Source organism: Helianthus annuus, chromosome 4 (genome assembly GCF_002127325.2).
Source record: "Helianthus annuus cultivar XRQ/B chromosome 4, HanXRQr2.0-SUNRISE, whole genome shotgun sequence".
NCBI lineage: Eukaryota > Viridiplantae > Streptophyta > Magnoliopsida > Asterales > Asteraceae > Helianthus > Helianthus annuus.
This window is the reverse complement of record NC_035436.2, coordinates 179,238,954-179,258,713: the sequence shown is the minus strand read 5'-3', so window position 1 is coordinate 179,258,713 and position 19,760 is coordinate 179,238,954. Positions and strand designations below refer to the sequence as shown.

General features: G+C 30.3%; 1 protein-coding gene across 1 annotated transcript; it reads right to left on the bottom strand.

Moving 5' to 3' along the window:
* Positions 1-1,978: 1,978 nt before the first annotated feature.
* On the bottom strand, positions 1,979-8,193 carry LOC110933980. The gene is made up of 8 exons (XM_035989485.1): positions 8,100-8,193; positions 7,718-8,008; positions 7,404-7,619; positions 6,881-7,147; positions 6,319-6,757; positions 5,258-6,198; positions 3,883-5,100; positions 1,979-3,642 (listed from the first exon to the last, which is right to left on the bottom strand). The coding sequence occupies exons 1-8, from the start codon at positions 8,191-8,193 to the stop codon at positions 1,979-1,981; spliced, it is 5,130 nt and encodes a 1,709-aa protein (XP_035845378.1).
* Between the last annotated feature and the right edge of the window lie 11,567 nt (positions 8,194-19,760).

Below are 19,760 nucleotides of genomic sequence, written 5' to 3'. Positions count from 1 at the left end.
TGTTTCGTCAACAACATATGTGGTGAATCTTTCGTAACAGTAAACCGTTACGGCATTCTAAAAATAATAGTACGTATACATTTATATATTAATCTGTTTTTCTTTATAGTTGTAAAATAAATGATATACATATATAATTGAGAGTAAAATGGTACTAAACTTTTCAGGTGATTCCCGAAGCTTATGTTACAAAATGTTACTCTCACACGACAGTCAACGATTATTATAACATATGTGCAGCAGGTCAGATTTGGAAAGTTGAGAGGGAGAAAATAAATGATCATTATGTTTTCACGAAAGGTTGTCCGAAACTATTTGATGATCTTGGGATAGAAGATGATGATATAATGTTGTTGAGGAATACGGAAAGCAAAAAATTTGAGATAAAGATTTATCGTCGAGGAGTTGAAGTTGTTTTGAATAAAAAAGAAGAAAGTGATGATGAGTCTCTGATGGAGATAGCGAAAGACACATACTACAAAACCGTCAACTTTGTAAGTATAAACAGCTTAAAGTTAAACACTTTAGTAATAATTACGTCTCTTTTGATAATATCTTATTGTATAACAGAGTTTCGGTGATGATGATGATGACTCCACAGATGAGATGATTTCGGAGGTAGTAACCTTATATTTATGTAGATTAAAATACATTTAAATCAGATGTTGTAATTTTATTAAATATGATACACAGATTCATGAAATTAGTAAAAAACAGGAAGTGATTAAGAACAGTGCTGGAAAAGAAAACTCAAAGGTATAATTTGAAATGGAAAAGGTCTCAACATGTATAGGAAAACATGTAGAGGAATATTGTCTTAATATGTTTTTTTCTTTTATGTTAATAGGTTACGAAAAAAGGTAAACATGTAGAGGCATATTGTCATGCGGAGGTCAGTAAGGAGCTGATATGCAGGACAGAATTTGAAATGGAAACGGTCTCAACAGATGGAGAGATAACTCGGAAACGGATGGTACGTTTATCAAAAATAAACAATATTTAGTGACCAACATTTATTATTAACTTAGATTTTATTCTAAATATAATGTATGTGTTAAAAAAAAGGTAAAGGAAAAAAGAAAGAGGGATGATCATGGATTAAAGATAGCGGAGGTTGAAGGGAAAGTTGTTGCAAAAACAACTACTGTTGAGAAAATTGGAAAGTATGATTTCACAATGAAAGGAGAAAACCGCATGGTACGTATTTTTTGACATAAAAATCATAGACTGAAATATTTTAAAATGAATATGGCTGAATGAATTCTTAAATACGGATTTGCATGCAGCGAATGCCTGCTAATGTTGTAAGAGCAGCGGGATTCCGAAATAAATCTCATAAGTTAAACGTGAGGAACATGAAGGGAAAAACAATCAAAATGAATGTTAGGCGCCAAAAGAATGGAAATGCTATAAGGTATGCAATTGAAGGTTGGCCGATGTTCATGAAGGAGAATGGACTTTGTTTGGGTGATAGACTGCATTTCACATTTGTAAGTTCATCAAATCTCCTGATCTTATCAAATGTGGATGGGGTTAATGCATGATAACAGGTAATCTAATGATGAAGGTGTTTGTGTTGAACAAATGATAACTGTTTTGTGATGATGTTGTTTGGTTTACTCTTTTTTGGACAAAGTTTATGTGGTTTTGATGTTTTATTTTGTTAGTATGTAGTTTATGGTTTAAGACAACTACTATTATATCATCTAATTCGGTACCATAAATTTTAATGTAACTAACAGTTGGTATCATGCATAAGTACTTGTTGGTTTTCAATGTTTAAATTTTTATATTTACAAACTAACTTGTGTTTGTTTATATGTGGTTATGATTATTTTTATAAGTGGTATGTGATATATATTACAAATGAAATGTATAAAAAATATAAAGTAAAATGGAAATATAAATATCGGAGTAAAGGAATAAAAAATATGACAGTTGGATATTAATATTAAAATAATTAATCTTAGAATCAAAACTATAAATTTGAAAATATCTCTTTGTATACAACATTTGTAGTCTTATTAGTAACGTTTCCCTCAACATCTAATATTAACATCCTTAAACCATCAATGCTTTTGACTCTTGAAACTGCAACATATAGTTGTCCGTGAGTGAAAACAGGCTGCTTTAGAAACAAACCAACCTTAGATAAAGACTGTCCCTGACTTTTATTTATCGTCATTGCAAAACATACAGCTATCGGGAATTGCCTTCTTTGTAGCTTGAAAGGTATTCGTTTGTCAGAGGGGGAAAGATTGATCCTTGGTATAAAAGTTCTAGTACCAATATTATTACCAGAAATCACTTTGGCTTCAATAATCCGATCACCAAGTTTTACAACTTGTAATCTTGTACCATTGCACAGACCGTTTTTCTGATCAAGGTTACGTAACAGCATGATAGGAACACCAACTTTTAAAACCAATTTATGATTCGGCATTCCTGAAACCTTAAGACCATTTAGAACATCGGGGGGGTAAACATTGTGTCGAATATGGTCAGTTACATTCTCCGATTGGCAGATGGAATCTGAACTTAGATACTCTTTATGATCACCAGGAAACATTGCTAATAAGGTATCATTTATCTCGTGAACAACGTCGTTCTTAGGAGCAAGTATGGCTCTTTCCTGGAAATAATTTGGATCATTGAACGATTCAAGTATTGACGGATACACAAAGTTGATCAGATTACCAATAGGGTTAGTGGACTCAGTAATCAACAGTTCTTGAGGTATATCAATAAGAGCTTCTCCGTCGTTGCGACCACCAAGTTTTCCCTCGCCAATATCCAAAAGCCATTTAGCAAACTCTTTTGTCTTGTCAATATCACCATGATTCATGCCAACAGTAAGCCTCATGTTTTTTGTTAGCCTAAGTAACTTGCATTTATTCCATATATATGACGAACTCAGAGAAGCATTCACGATATCCTGTCTAGAGCCATTAGGAACAACAGGAAGAATCTGTCTAAAGTCACCACCAAATACAATTACCTTTCCTCCAAATGGTAAAGCTTCGCTATTTGAACAATCAGGCATCAATATATCTTTTAAGGTTCTATCCAATGCTTCAAAGGCATGTTTATGAATCATAGGAGCCTCATCCCATATAATAAGTTGTGTTTTTTTTAAAAGACACGCAAGTTCAGATCCAGGCTTCATGCGGCAAAGAGAATCCTCATTTAGATTCAGGGGGATGGAAAATCGAGAATGGGCTGTTCGACCTCCAGAAAGTAGCAAAGAAGCTATACCGCTTGAAGCAACATTTAAAACAATTTCAGACTTACTTCGAATTGCTGCCGACAATGTCTTCCAAAGAAAGGTCTTACCGGTGCCACCATATCCGTAAACAAAAAAGACACCACCTTTGTTTGTTCTAACAGATTCCATAATCTGATCAAAAACATTACGTTGCTCATCTGTTAAAAGTAGTAACATATTATTCAACTCATCTTCCATGGTATTTTGGAAATAAGATAACTCCTCGTTGATCAATCGATTATTAGACGAAGAAATAGACTCATCATCAGGATAAGGCATATTTGAATAGTTCCTCAGAGATGAATTATTACGAAGTAAGAACTTCTCAATCTCTAACAACGCCAAATTCTTTATTTCTTCGTCAGAATAATTTAAACCTGCAAACATAATTGAAGATGTATTTCATAATACAATAATTCGTAGTTTCGAATATTAAAGTATATTTTGGTAAATATACATAAAAGAAGTTGAAGGGTAAATAACAAAAAAAATTTTGTACAAATGAAGTTTTCTTTATTTCATTCAAATAAAAACATTATCAACAAAAAATATTTAATTTAATAAATATATTAATTGAATATTAGATAACATGCAAAATTTAAAAAAAAAAGACATACCATCAACATTCAAATGTTTTTCTTGTCTATATAAAATGTCATCCGATAAATACGTCCATGTTTTCTCCCATACAAAATCAGGTCTAGACAAACTACCAGACATCAGCATTGTTCCAAATAACGTACGTAGATAAGTAGCACTTCCAGACAAATTAGCTTCTTTTATAGCTTCAATGTACTCGTTATCATCGTCCAAAAGCCCTAGCGCATAGCATGCGTCCCTGAAAGTTGGATACAAAGTACCATTTACAGTACGAATATCTTCAAAAGATTTTGGTCCCTTTACTTTGTTCAATAATATTCTGAGGTAGTATGCTTCACCAGCTGAAGGAAAGACCGAGTGAATCCTACCGATTGAAGGATGTCGTTTCCTTATATCCCAACTGCGAGTTCTTAATTTAAAAACATACTTTGATGGAAACTCAACATAAGTAAGATTACGTGCCTCCGGTAATTTTTCGTTACACTTCATCCAAGATAAGAACATAGTAGAAGCAACAGATGGTTTGTTAAGAACATCGTCAATGTCATCGTCTGCGCCATATACTACGTTTTGCTGACCAGGTAAATGGAACGGCAATCGAATAACTGCGGGATATCGATAATGAATATCATATGAAAAGATTCTCCAAACAGATTCGCATGCAGAAATATACCGGCAATCATAATACTTTTCTATCTCATCGACTACAGGTTCCTGCTCATCCTGATTTCCACTTTCAACAACTCTAAGAGTAGTTCTATCTGGGCCTTTGTTAATGTACTTGAACAAATATTTGATAGAACCAACTTGATTGCACCATTCAACGTTAATATGCGCCTGGTATCTTTTTAACAAAACTTTACTATATGGAACAACATATCTATTGTCTACGTTCACACGTGATTTAACAACAGATAGGCCAGAATCCCTTCGACGATAAACTGGAAATCCTTTTTTATCCAAACATGTTTCGTTAACAAATTTCTTAGGAAACTTCTTGGAACACTTACGATCGATCATGCAAGGACAATTCATATTGAGAGGACCACACGGACCATGAATCATGTAGTCTGCCACAAGTTTATATAACTCTGGATCCTCGACTATGTCTGGAATTTCGGCAGAAATGATTGGATCTAGTTGGTCAACAGATAGAATCTTGCTGTCAGAATGCATGAAAACACATATGTGTGCATGAGGAAGTCCGCGTTTTTGAAACTCAACAGTATAGACAACTACAGAGTACAACAAAAAACATATAATAAATTAGAACAATTAAGTAACTTATATTATGAACATTAAATATATATTAATAATAATAATACTAATAAAAAAAACGTAACGTTATTTAAAAATAGTAGCCTTTAAATGTTATCGTATAAATAAACATACCAGAATTAACTCTACCGAGCAACTTGCCTTCTTTCAATTCTTTTGTTATGGCATCTAGTTTTATCTTGAAAATTCGACACAAAATGTCCGGTCTATCTTCAGGCCTTATCGTTGTATCTTTTAAAAACCTTTGCACCTCCGGCCATTTTGGATTACACGTAATAGTGATGAAAAAATCTGGATACCCAAACCATTTGCACAAAGACATTGCATCTAAGTAATTTTGCATCATATATCGAGAACCGCCAGTGAAGGAAGATGGAATAAATATACGTGTTCCAATTTTTGACATATCTTTTTTTCCAGCATTACTTGCATTCTGAATATTCTGAACAGTTTCTGACCTCAAATGAGTTTGTTGTCGCCGTATGTAAAACAACCTTTCACTCTCAATCATAGTGTAAGCATCAACAACAAATTGTTGGAAAAGTCTTTTTGCATTATGAATCAAAGAAAACTTATCGACACGATCTTGTAGTCTATAAGCAAAGAACTCACGCATAGTACACATTGGACGTTTGCTGTTCGTGTCTGGATTGAGACCTCTATGAAGAATGTCAACCCTGTACATATCTTCTCCGTATGGAAATAAAAGAGGGTATTGTAGAGAAAGATAAGAAGGATGTAATTCACTTATGCGCTCAATCCGACCAGATCTTGTTTTTACTACTATATCACGATTCTCAACAGCTTGAGTCAGATCTCCAATAACTAATGCAGCAACTTCAGAAGCTTCAGGAAGGTTATATGTCCTACCATCTTTGGATCTTTTACCAATTAGACAAAGCTTCAAGTCGATGTAAGGGTTTTCGTTTAAAGAATTTCTAGCTTGTCGATAAATTTTAACCAAAGCGTTGTGAGTGTCTAACATAAGTGTAAGTTCCTCAATGATCTGAACATCAAAAGCTGACTCAACTATTGTAAAAGAAGTGTTTGACCCCCTATAAAAGTAAGAAAATATATGGATTAATAGCAATTATATATGTATTACTAACATTAATATCATTTAAAATAAATCGACAATTATAGGTAATTATAAACACTATGAAATTAATACATACCCAACTGCATTTTGTCGATTAAATATTTCATTATCTGTGTCGTATATATACAACTGGCTGAATTTTGGCTCCTTTCCGTCATCAGGTAATAGACTCCCAATAGTATGATAATTTTGACCACTTAATCGAAAGACATAAGGTGCATTTCCACGGTTGATAGTTTTGTCAATCCTTCCTCCCATGGATGTAAATGAGAACATAGAATTATAACGACGAATGTTTTTTAAAAAGAATTTGCTCTTCGCACTGACGCCAACATATAGATCTTTCAAAATTTCAGGAGGCTGCTTAAAATCAGGTAACAAAACTTTGCCGTATGCACAGCAAAGGAAATAGTTAGGTTTATTTCGCTTCTGTTCTCCCCTATCCGCCTCTGCTTTCCATAGCTTTGCGCTACACGTTCGACACACGATAATCTGGTCACCATGATCCAAGTAGTCTGTACATTTGTTTATTGCAGTTAAAAGATTAGTGTTATTAAAAATAATAAATCTTTGTTGATAAAAAACAATATGAAAATAAATCATTGAAGCAGTATTAAATAAAAGAAGATTAACTATACCTTTTGAAACACCTTTTAAATGTTGATCAATTATATCTGCAACCTCGTTATCATCATCTGTTGTCAAATCAATAATAGGTATAGGTGTTAAGTTTCGTCGTTTTCTTACTAATTTCCGCTTTCCTGATGACATTCTTATCAATGGTGAAGGTTCGTCTGATGCTATAACAGTATTTGGTGGAATTGTAGTACACGAAGAAGGTATCATGACTGATGCTGAGTTGCTTGTAATGTTTCTTGGAATACCACTGGAAGATGCAATGTTTCCTATAAAAATTATTATAACAAATGCTATAAAATCATATAATAAAAACATAATTAAAAAATTATATAATTTCGTTAACTATATATTAAAAAGCTTGATAATAATATTGGTAAGTAAATTAAAATTAATGTACATAAATGACATGAATTAGTAAAATTTGAGGGATATAAAGTTGTTATGGTTTATAAAACACTTGATGATATAAGAAAACAAACTTTATTACATAATATGTTAAGAACAACATTACTCGCGCCTTACCTGAATTGAAATTAGATGAAGCAGAAGAGACATTGATACTTGAGAGGACGCTAAAAGGTGATTTATTCAACGTAAAAGTAGTGTTCGGACTAATATTCTCTTTACTTGGCGTATAAGAGGTTAGTGACGATTGAGTCTGTGTTGAATTTTTATTCAATCTTTTGCTATTCAAGATTATACGTCTAGCCTTCCTTCTTTTTGCAGCCTCATCCTTGTCTACATCAAGTATAGAAACTCAAATGACATGTAAATTAGTTAAATTTATATAAATATAAATTTTTGTAATAAAGTAAGTAGTATAGATTTGAAAATACCATTGGAAATATCATGTGAAGGATTTGTTGAAAAAGGAAGATACGTATTATGAGTTTCCGAATATGATATACCAGACGAAAAATTGATGTTTATACCAGGCGTACATAATGATCTGTTATAGAAGGTAGATGTGGATGAAGTTACATTTTCTTTATTATTATGAGTTGAATAATTTAGTGTGGCTTGAGTCTGCGATGAGGATGTATTGAATCTTTTATTGTTTCCATATATTCTTCTAGCTTTTGTTCTTTCGACAGCTTCAATTTTGTCAATGTTGCTGCATGTATCAACTGAGATGATATATGAATTAGTAAAACAATGAAATGAACTGAAACGATAATTGAAATAATAATATCTTAAAAAAAAAATTATAGAACATACAGTTAGATATATCAGACAAAGGAGTTCCTGAAGTAACATTTATGTTACGTAAATCTTTATCTGATGCGGATGAACCTTTACGAATATGAGACATTTTCTAAAATGCAAACTGTAATTAGTTGTCATATATTGTTGGACATAAGTTTATATATAACATATATAATATATAATAAATAATATATAAATATACACATAGATAAAGAAAATGTATAATGAGGATAGAACACGTACCTTATATCACATGAAACCGGTAAGCATAATAGAACACTATTTCATACTTTGTCAAATTCGATGATGATGTTCTTTGTGGTGAGATGAAATGAGGTACATATAAATAAGAATAGATGAGAGTGTATTCAATTGGTGAAAAGGAAATAACCTTAAATATGGATATAAATTTAATTGATAGTAATTAAGAAATAATTCATTATGGTGTACCCTTAATTTAAGAAATATACATTAAAGGTAATTAGCAGTTTTTTAAATAACTTATTAGTTGGATCATAAATACATATGGAATGTAGCAAAATCACATATCCGATAGGTATGCTTTCTATAATTAGCAAACATGACCATATTTAAAAAATTATTTTTTAGTAACTAATAACGGACACCATAAATTCATGAAAAAAAATATACTTAAAAAAATGTTATTTGTTTTTTATACAGATTGTAAAATTTGGATAGTTGTTATCATAATAAATGTTCTAACACAAATGATTTGTTATAATAAAAACCACATACAAAATACGCATATACTATTAATTAATGTTAACTGAAATGTAAAAAAGAAAAAAGAAATAAACAATAATTATTATAAAAAAAACAGGTACACACTTGTTGACAATTATTACTCGATACCAAATATCACAACTTTTTAAATTCAAAACATGTATTGTCCTGAAGAAATAGTGTTAAGGAAATTAAAAAAACAGGTACATAAAAATAAAAATTATTACTCGAAACCAAGTATCACAACTTTGGAAATTCAAAACATGTATTGTCCGTACCATTAAATAAAAACCATAAATCCAAACCACGAATTCAAACAATAAATTGTTTTAGACGACATCAACAAAAACCAAATTCTCAAAAGTCACCAAATATCTTAATGTTAAGAAAACTTGAAAACTATTTCTCAACTTTAGGAATTAAGAGTTTCCTCTTCTCCGCACTGTTGAAATCCTGAACCTCTCCAGTCTTTTGGATCTTCGTTGCAGATGTGTGAGAATCTTCTTCAACATCGTAGACTTGGACCAAGTTTCGCTTCACTTCATCCTTAGCTAACATGGAATCAGGAGTATCAGTGAGATCCAATGAAACAGGTGAAACGGTGCTCGCCATGTTAGAGACAGGAGTAGTGTTTTCGATTCTTTTGGAAGCAGAGTTCTAAGAAAAGACAAATGTAACAGGTTACAATTGCATATCATAAATTAACATATATATAATAAAAGAAAGAGGAAGAAAACAAAATCTGACACGAATACCTTGAAACCATCAGATGTCTGAGAGTCAAATTCTGAAGCATCAACATTGAGAGACATATTTTGAGAAGACTGCATATTTTGTTCATATAAAAAAAATATAAACTACAGGAAAGTAAAATATTTTAAACGTACATCAATAAGGTAAAAAAAATTTATATTACATACAGTTATCTGTGAAGAGGATTGCTTCTCTTGAAGAACAGATATAACGTTAGGATCCACAGTCAGCTTCAGTATACCGTACTTATGTATGTTATACTTCAAGACGTAGCCAGTAACATCAATTTTAAAAGCAGCAGTCTGGCCAACCAATGTGTCAACTTCAGCAGGAATCTTCATGGAATCAGAACGCTGAAAAATAGTAAAATATTTTATCATTTTTTATTAAACTTTTTGTACATACAAAACATAAAAAATTTTAATAAAAAAAATAAAACTTACAAATTCTGGGTTAGCATTAAGAATATCATCAACAGACTTTCCTAACAACTTCCGTGCTTCACGATCAAACAAAGTAAGTGTAACAGAAGCTGATGGGTCTTGAACTCTAAGTTGAATCTTAAACCTATTGATAGCATAAATACATATTTTAAAATCAAAACAAATGTTATACTTAAAAATTTTGAGGGTTCAAAAGGTCTATTGTCTTACTTGAGTGAAGAAGTTATAGTTTTAAAAGCACAACGATCAGATACACAGGTAAGAACCTCCTTTGTAACAGCAGAACCTGATTCCTGGTTGTCCTCACTCAGATTAACAACTTTGTTGATCTTCTTGTTACATCTATTGCAACCCTCATAGAACCATCCTTCATCTTTGTAAACACCCAGTATATTACCAAGAATAATTACCTTGGAAACCTGCATATGTATATGACAACATAAAAGAATATAAACTAAAGTTTCACTAAAAAGTTTTAAATTATCAAAAAAATGATACCATCTTAAGCGAAAAAACATCACAAATATTCATAAAGTCTTTGCTTTGCAAGATTTCCTCTTCAACAGATTTGGCGATGGAACCAAGGCTCGTGGATTCACTGACTTCAATAGAATTTTCTAACAAACTATTGAATAGAAAAAATAAAAATGTAAAGTTTTTTAACTTATACATTCATCATAATATGGATAATACTTAAATATATATGATAGATAAGAAATAATGTGTACAGTTTTTTTTTATCATACCGGTTTCTGAACTCATCGACTTCAGGACAATCATGATTGCAAAAAAGACGACTAACAGTGTATGAATTGTTTACATACGCAACCCCTATAAATAAACAGTTGTATGTTAGGGATAATAAATATATAAAATAAATCAGATTTTAATTAAAAAAATGTTATTAAAGAAAGAAAACAAACCATTCCACCACTTGACCTTGCCAAACTGCAATATAATGATTGCATGAATATTTTTTCCCTTGATACTCTCAAAAAACGACAAAACCTTATCACAGTATTGATCCCACAGAGTAAGAAATACCGTCCGACCCCTAAGTAATTAATCAAATTAATCAAATTAATAATAATAACATGGTAAAAATAAAGTTGGATAATTTTCATTATATAAGTATGGTAAAAAAATATACAAACATATTAATTGTAACAATAATATGTATACTGGATTTTAAGATAAGGGTTAATTGCTTACTCCAGATCAGATATCTCTATAGTAACCTTAACAGCCTGCTTTCCAGTTAATTTGTTAGTTACAGTCTCTTTAGAAAATGATCGAACCAAATAACCAATAACATCTACAACAAAATAAAAAATACATCACTAAGAAGACGCCACAGAATGAAAATAAAAAATGTTAATTAAAAAAAGAGTAACATCTTTTTAAATAATACTATAACATACATACCTACTGTAGAGTTTGAAATACGATTACTGTTCAAGAGGTCAGAAAAACTCAAGAAATCAAAACCATACGGTGATCCACCAATATCCTCACATGGAATAACTTCGGTTGTCCCCTGGAAACATAGCCTATTTTGATTGTCAACATACCTGTACGTAGAGTTATTAAAACCTATAGTTGGATTCCTGATAATCAAACATTTCTTTTCAACTAATGACGGGCGAAATTGTGGTAAAACTCTATTCAAGCATGTTGCCTCCATCTTTGTCCCCTGTATAACGTATGAAAATTATACTTAATAAAGTATACATTTTAAAAAAAAAATCATATATATATTTAAAATTTGATAAAAATAAAATAAATATACCTCTTCGTCCATTAGAATCATGTCAAATGAGTATAACTGACTGGGATTCCTCCTTTCAGGGTGTTCCCAAACCCTGATCACCCTAACCTTGACAGAAAACCGCTCTTGAAAGGCATCAACAGCTCTGAACATGGTAATGTTATGGTTTTCCATTATATCTATCAGACGACATAAAACGTATTTCAATATACGAATCAAGATAACTAAAGAATATGAATCTAAGTAAAAAAAAATGCATAAAAAATTTCGAAATACAGAAATAGTTTATAAGAAATCTTTTAAATCAAAGAAGTCAAAGAAGATTATAATATGGTTCTATAAAAATGTAGGATGAAAAATTAGAACGTAACCAAATAATGGAGTAATATGAATGACACAATGCGGAAATGGATGAAGTTTTGAAATAATATTTATAGTACCAAAATGAAAATGTATATAAGGAAACAATCAATTATAATAAAATTGACAAATTTTGAATAATCAAGCAGCAAGACTCAATATCAGCATCAGCAAACATCAATCAAGATCCAATCAACAACATCTTCTAAATCAATACAAAAAAATTACTAAAAAAATGAATATGGATAGTATGACTTTGAATTTTCTTTAAAAAAAAATAATAACGAATTATTATTGATAAAATCAATTTGAAACTTCTATCCAAAAATAAAAGAATATTTTAAGTGTATCATTAGTAACCTAAACAAAATTTACGGAATTTATATAAGTAAATAATACAGTAATCACCATTCCTAAAAAATAACATATTGTTTCTAAAAATAAATAAACCTATTTTACTTATTGTATTGAGTATATATATATAGATAGACAAAGATATATAGATATGATTGAACAGTATGAAGAAGACATTTATATGAATCACTTTTTATATGTACAGTTTTTGTTATTAATGTATAATCGAATCATTTAAATAGAACATAAAAAGCAAATAACTATATTGTGGTTATATATAATAAATTATAAAAATTTGAAAGAGAGGTGCAATATACTTACCGATGCTTGTATTTGGATGTCTGCTGGTGAACAAAAAAAAAGGGAACCTTCAATTGAAGTTAACGTTTGAAACATTAAATTAGAAACAATTTTACATATATAATGAAAACATGGCGGTTAAGTATTGAGATGAACATATAGGAAATCTGTGATGAGAAAAAGAAACAATATGTCGATGAAGGTATCAGTCAGAGAGATTCGAAGGAACTTTTTTTAGGAGTCGTTGACATTGCCGAGGAGTGTAAGAAAATTATATAACTTAACATTTGCTCAGACTCCTTGGCAATATCAACGACGCCTCTATGTTCCAAGCAAAACACTTTGCCTGATTTTTTTGTTCAACTGAACCTTAATGTATAAATCCATGTAGACGGCACAGGAATACTATAAACCTACAAAAACATGTTTGTATACGAATTAGACATCAGATTCTATACTGAAAATCAACAGTAATGTTAATTATCATTCATGCAACAGATATCAATGAAAAACAGATACAGGCAAAAATTAAAATTAAAAATAAGAAAAAAAAACAACAACTCAAAAAAAAATTCTTTATAAAAAAAAACTTGTTCAATTAATTTATGGTGCATACAATAAAAATTAAGTCAAAATTAATAATTTTTTAACGTTGAAATTGTAAAATGAGGCAAACATTTTATAATTTATATTAAGCTTAGATAGATATAGGCGAACAGTATGAAGAAGACAGATATATGAGTCACTTTTCCGATTTACATTTTTTGTAATTTCTATTAATTAATGTATAATCTAACTCAAAATATTTAGGTGTATAATAAAGAGTAATAAACAGACATGGTAAAATATCTTAATATGTTTATTTATATTTACTAACTATGATAACTATGATGTTAACATCAGTTATTAACAAATATTTTCTATATGTAAAATGGATTAATATTGTAAAATTTATTTCTTTATGGTTTATTTGGATCAATCTTTTTAAACATTGTTTTTGTATTCTAATGATACAAAGTAAAAATTTAATATAACTATATATTAGGATAAGGTGTAATTCAATAATGGGAACACAAACTAATATTCCAAACATAGGTCAGATAACATAAATTGTAATAACTTAAAGTTTAAAACTATAAAGTTTGTGATAAGATTGTATAGAAATAAGTAATTAATATACGTATCATATAAAAACCAAAAAAAAACAAACCAAAATGTCCAAGGAGTACTAAATATGGTTAAAAAGGAGAAACAACCCTTTCTACACTCAAAACTTGTTCAGTCTCGTCAAAACAAAAATAAACCGTGTCACCCACCTTAATGCCAGCAATGTTCATTAATCTCGACCAACTACTTAATGCATAACAATAACCTTCGAGTCTCGCTTGACGTATAGTACCATTACGAAATTCCATCTGAGGATTAAGATGCAAAAGTCTCATTGTGATACTTTTAACACCCAAATCAAGTTTAGCCTTTATGGAAACATCATCAGGAAGCCGCTGTGTTTTATTAAAAAATATAAATTAATAAGAACATCAATCTTATCTTATATCTTATATAAGCTATGTATTATGTAAATAAAAAATTATATATCGAATATTTATTAGTAACTAAAAAGATATTAGAACTTACAAAATAGTCAGCAGCCATTCGAACAAAACGAATAATATGTCCAGTGGCTTGTTCAGCAACAGCAGAGGGAGGCAAATCTTGAAGAGAATCAATAGGTGCAATATCAACCTGAAACTTACATATAAAATTTGTTAGATTTAATAATTCAAATAATCAATTATTATATTTATATTTTATATATAAATAATAAACAAAAAAAAAACTTACATCATCGACATGTACATGATCAAAGTTCATTTCAATACCATTTTTATCAAATACTCTTAAATGGAAAGAATGACCAAACCATTTTGTAAATAAAAAATAAGAACCGGCCTCCAATTGATATTGAGTAACTATCACATCAATACCCGCTGTAAAGCAGACTTTACCATTACAACCTTGAACTTTAAGATGAAACTCTTTATTGTCCAAATACATAGTGGAAATTATATCAGCTGACATATAATCATGAGACTTTGAAAGGACAGAATCAGGTATTACCTGTATAAATGATAAAAAAAAATTAAATAAACATAAGACTTGTAAGGAATTATTAAAAAATGTAAATATATGAAAAATATAATCAAAATATAAATATATTGAAAATTATTCTTACAGTAAATTGAGAAGGCGTAGCTACAATGGATGACCAGAAACAAATAGAACTCAATCCATTTACACAGTATGTTAACTTGAATGTTGTAGAATCCAAAGGAGTGAAGATTACAAAAGTGCCAGCTTTAATTCCTAAATGTGTAATGACATCAGACCAACCGTGGAAAAGGAAAAAGAGACCTTTTGCTTCACTTATGTAAACAGTGAATTTACGGCCGTCGTCTGTTTCTATGTGAACATTAGTAGGAGCCATATAGACACCCCATAATTTAGTCGTCGCGTGAGAGGGAAGAGCCTTATAAATAAAACAATTGAAATTAAATTTTAATTAAAAAATAAAATAAACAAATGAATATAATGAAAAAGAAAAATATATATAAATATGTTATATGTTATAAATTATGATGTACCATAATAAATTCATCGGCTCTACTCAAATGCCTACAGAAAGATGGCACCCTGCTACTGTTTTGAATTTGATAAAAAATATATTACGTTCAGATAAACATAAACATTCAGATAAACATAAACATAAACATATCTAACAAAACAGAATACAGATACATATTATACAGATTATAAACACAAACTTAAAACTTTCAATAAACCTTAAAAAAAATTTGTATAAATACAGTTACATATATAACACAATAATTATAATAAAGAGTAGTACAAAAAATATTGTATTGTAGAATATATAAATATTACCTTGATGAACTTCCTGACATATTCAACACCTACACAAAACAGTTACAAAAATTAAATATCATGAATACATATTCAAAAATTTTGAAATTAAAAAAACTATAACAAAAAACAACTTCATATAATCAAAAAATTTCTGAAGCAGTAACCTGTTTGTTTGAAGAATCTCTGTAACACCTGATGAAGAATCGAAAAAAAGGAAGGCAATAACAAAAGAATATGATTCGTCAATAGATAAAAAACATAACAGAATAAAAGATTACGTTTTACAGGAAGAACTTATATACCTTGTATGTCCGAAGAATCGATATAACACCTTATGAACATTCAAAGTACAAAAAGGAAAAAAAAACCTAAAATCAGAATTGATAACAAACTACACATGAAAAAATTAGATCTGATGAGAAGCTGTACATACCGTAGATTTTACAATAATCGGGGTTAGATCTGATGAATAATCGTCCAGTCGATCGATAGATATGAAGGTTAAAAAACCCTAAAATCAGAAAAGAGTATAAGAGAAGAAAGAGATATGGGAATGATAAACGGTTAGGTGTGTTAAATACGGAACGAATTTTAAGGACCCGAATGGGTATGCGGATCCCGTGTCGGATCATTGCTAGAATATGTGGGTATGTGTATTTTGGCGGGAAAAAGAGGTATGGAGGCCCTAGTAGGTGGACATGTGTCCCCTAATTAAGGCTTTTATTAGGTTGTATAGATAACACCATTCAGAAAAATGAAAAAAACACCATTACTGAAAAGAAAAAACTAACACCATTCAGTACAAAAATAACACCATTCATCAGTAAAATAAAAATAAAAAAACTATTCAGTACAAAGAATGTAACACCATTCAGTACAAAAAAAACACCATTCAGCAAACAAAATAACACCATTCAGTAAACAAAATAACACCATTCAGAAAATAAAATAAAACACCTCTGTATCATCTTCTTCACTTCCGGCACCACCACCACTGCCACATCCGGCACCACCGCTGCCGATCCAGCACCACCACAACCGCCGCCGCTCGAACCACCACCACCGCCGGCTCGCATCCGTCATCCAAAATCAACAACGATCGTCTTCAACAACCGCTCGCATCCGCTCATCCAAAATCAACAACGATCGTCTTCAACAAAATCACCACCGCCGGCTCGCATCCGTCATCCAAAATCAACAACGATCGTCTTCAACAACCGCTCGCATCCGTCATCCAAAATCAACAACGATCGTCTTCAACAACCGCTTCCGACACCGGCTTCCGATTGATGTTTAATCTTCCGATTCGTGGTGGTCTTGGAGTTGATAATGGAGAGAGAAATTCTGAACGTATGATAGAGAGAGATCTGGAGAGAGAGAGAGAAATTGTAGGGATTTTGATTTAGAAAATGGGGATAAAAAGACACAATTGCCCCTAGATATTTCAATTCAGTCCAAATTAATAAAAATATTTTACAATTTGGTCCCTATTATCTCAACCATTAGATCAAAAATCTAATGGCTGAGATTCTTTCTTACCTTTCTCACACTTTAGGCCTTTTTTACAGGATCCTCTACCTATATATATATATATATATATATATATATGTATATGTATGTATGTATGTATATATTGGTTGGGTTCATTTCAGAACTCTAAATAATTGCAGAACCTTCAGAACTCTTAATAAACAACATTTTTATTTAGTTTTTTTAATTTTTAGAGCACTTCTATCATTTTTTCCATATATTTTTATGATTACATACATGTTAAAAGTAGTTTATCATTTTTTTGGTATGTAATTTATGATTACACATATGTAAACTGGTTTTTTTACATATATATCATTAGTTGTTACACATATATACAATTTGATTATTATACATATGTAAACTACTTTTAACATGTATGTAATCATAAAAATTCATATGATAAATGATAAAAGTACCCTAAATACAGAAATTTATATATAAAATAATTGTTTATTAGAAGTTCTGAAAGTTCTGTAATTATTTAGAGTTCTGAAATGATCCTCAGCCATGTATATATAAACACAATTATTTGTTTATGAATACAAGTTAAACATATGTAGGTTGTATAAAGAAATTAGTTTGTTGGTTTTTAATACATAACCTCCAACATGTTTGGTTCGTTTACATAAAGAAAAATAATCTTTGATAAAGAAAAAAGTAATGATTTGAATTTGTTCTTTTTGTTATGACTTGATTAAAATCTTTACAACTTTATTACAACCTATTAACATGTTTGGTTTGTTTAAATAAATGGGTTAAACATATTATGTCAGGGTTACATGATTTTAATTATATCTAAGTTACGATGGATGTCTTTTGACACATAGATATGAGTCACGTATGGGTTCACAAATTCAGCACGTCAAACCAACACAATTTGCAACAAAAAATTTCATATTGGCAACGAGACATTTCATTCAAACATGAAACGAACCCAAAAATGCTAATTCTATTTGGAATCAACAGCTCCCTCATCCGAGACACAAAACACATCAATAAGTGGGTTAATTCTCACTTAGTGATACATACAATGAAAACAAAATAAGAAGACTCATCAAGCAAGTTGAGAATATACACTACGAGTCATGACAATGAACTGGTAACAAGTCCTAGTTACATATATAAGTTTCCTTTATGCAAATTAAGTCCTTCACTCAAAACACTTGAGCTAAATTGCTAATTAAAGTAAAAGAAACAATGTATCGGAATAGTTGGAACACCAAAACAGTTTGGTTTTGACGCTTGGACAAACTAAACTTTTTATAAAAAAATAATAATTGTATGACAATAAATAGTTTTATAATTATATTTATTTATATAATCTTAAAAACAAATGTCGGTGACTGTCCCATCAAAAGCCACCAACATTTGTTTGTTTATATTAGTTACTGAAAGCAAAGCTATCAACAGAGAAATGGTTGGATCAGGTGGTTGACGCATGTGGTATTCTCAGTTCCAACCCGGGTTCGAATCCCACTTATGCACTTTTTTTCATACCCTTTCACTGCATTTATATCTCTTTTGAACAAGGGTTAATTATGCTAACTTTATAAACTCCCTATTCACATTTCAACATATTCTCAGCTTTTCTTTTGTTTTCTTTTTCTTTGCTTTTTTATTTAATTGTTATTTCTTTTTCCTGAATATTTGTTCAAATTAAGTAGTTGTCCAGATGGTCTATTGTTAGTTGCATGAATGACACAAAGTCGTAGAGTTCGAATCCCAGTATGGTTTCTTAGAGAAATTTTTCTCCCCACTTTATTTTCTTTTTCTCTCTATCTGTAATTTTTTTCTCCTAACTAATTGGTTTAAATTCTTTTAGTGATTTTTCCTTTTTCTTTTTCTCTCTAACCTTTTCTGTTTTTCTAAGTAATTGCTTTTAATTATTTTATTGATTTTTTTCTTTTTTCCTGTTTATGTTTTATATTGTCTTTTTAAATATCGAATTTACTTTATTTAATCCTTTTATTATTTTTCTGCAACTCAAATTATATAACTATTAATATTAATTAATATATTTTATTATGGTATAGTAACACGTGCTTTAGAGGTTTTCTTTGTTTAAAGGATTTTGTACATGAGGCTTTGGTTGATATACATTGTTTATTTAATGAACAAATTGACCGGCAACCTTTTCTACTTAATAACTTGACACTTCATTTTATCTAAATTACTTTTAAGGTCATACACCGTAACATGTAACACAATATTATACTTTTTTTTTATCTATATCTAACCATGTTAATAGCAAAATTACTTTTACGACTTTACACCGTTGTTTAAATTATCTTTACAATTTTAAACTGCAACATCCAAGACATTATACTCTTTTTATTATCTATGTATAATGATATTATTGTCACAAACGTAACGTGTGTAACAAAGTCAAAAATGTGTAACGTCATGTACGGGCACCACACGTTAATGTCATTATCGTTACGCGTGTAATGAGTTGACAAACACGATGTTGCCGCTGCAACGCGCGGCATGGTCCAA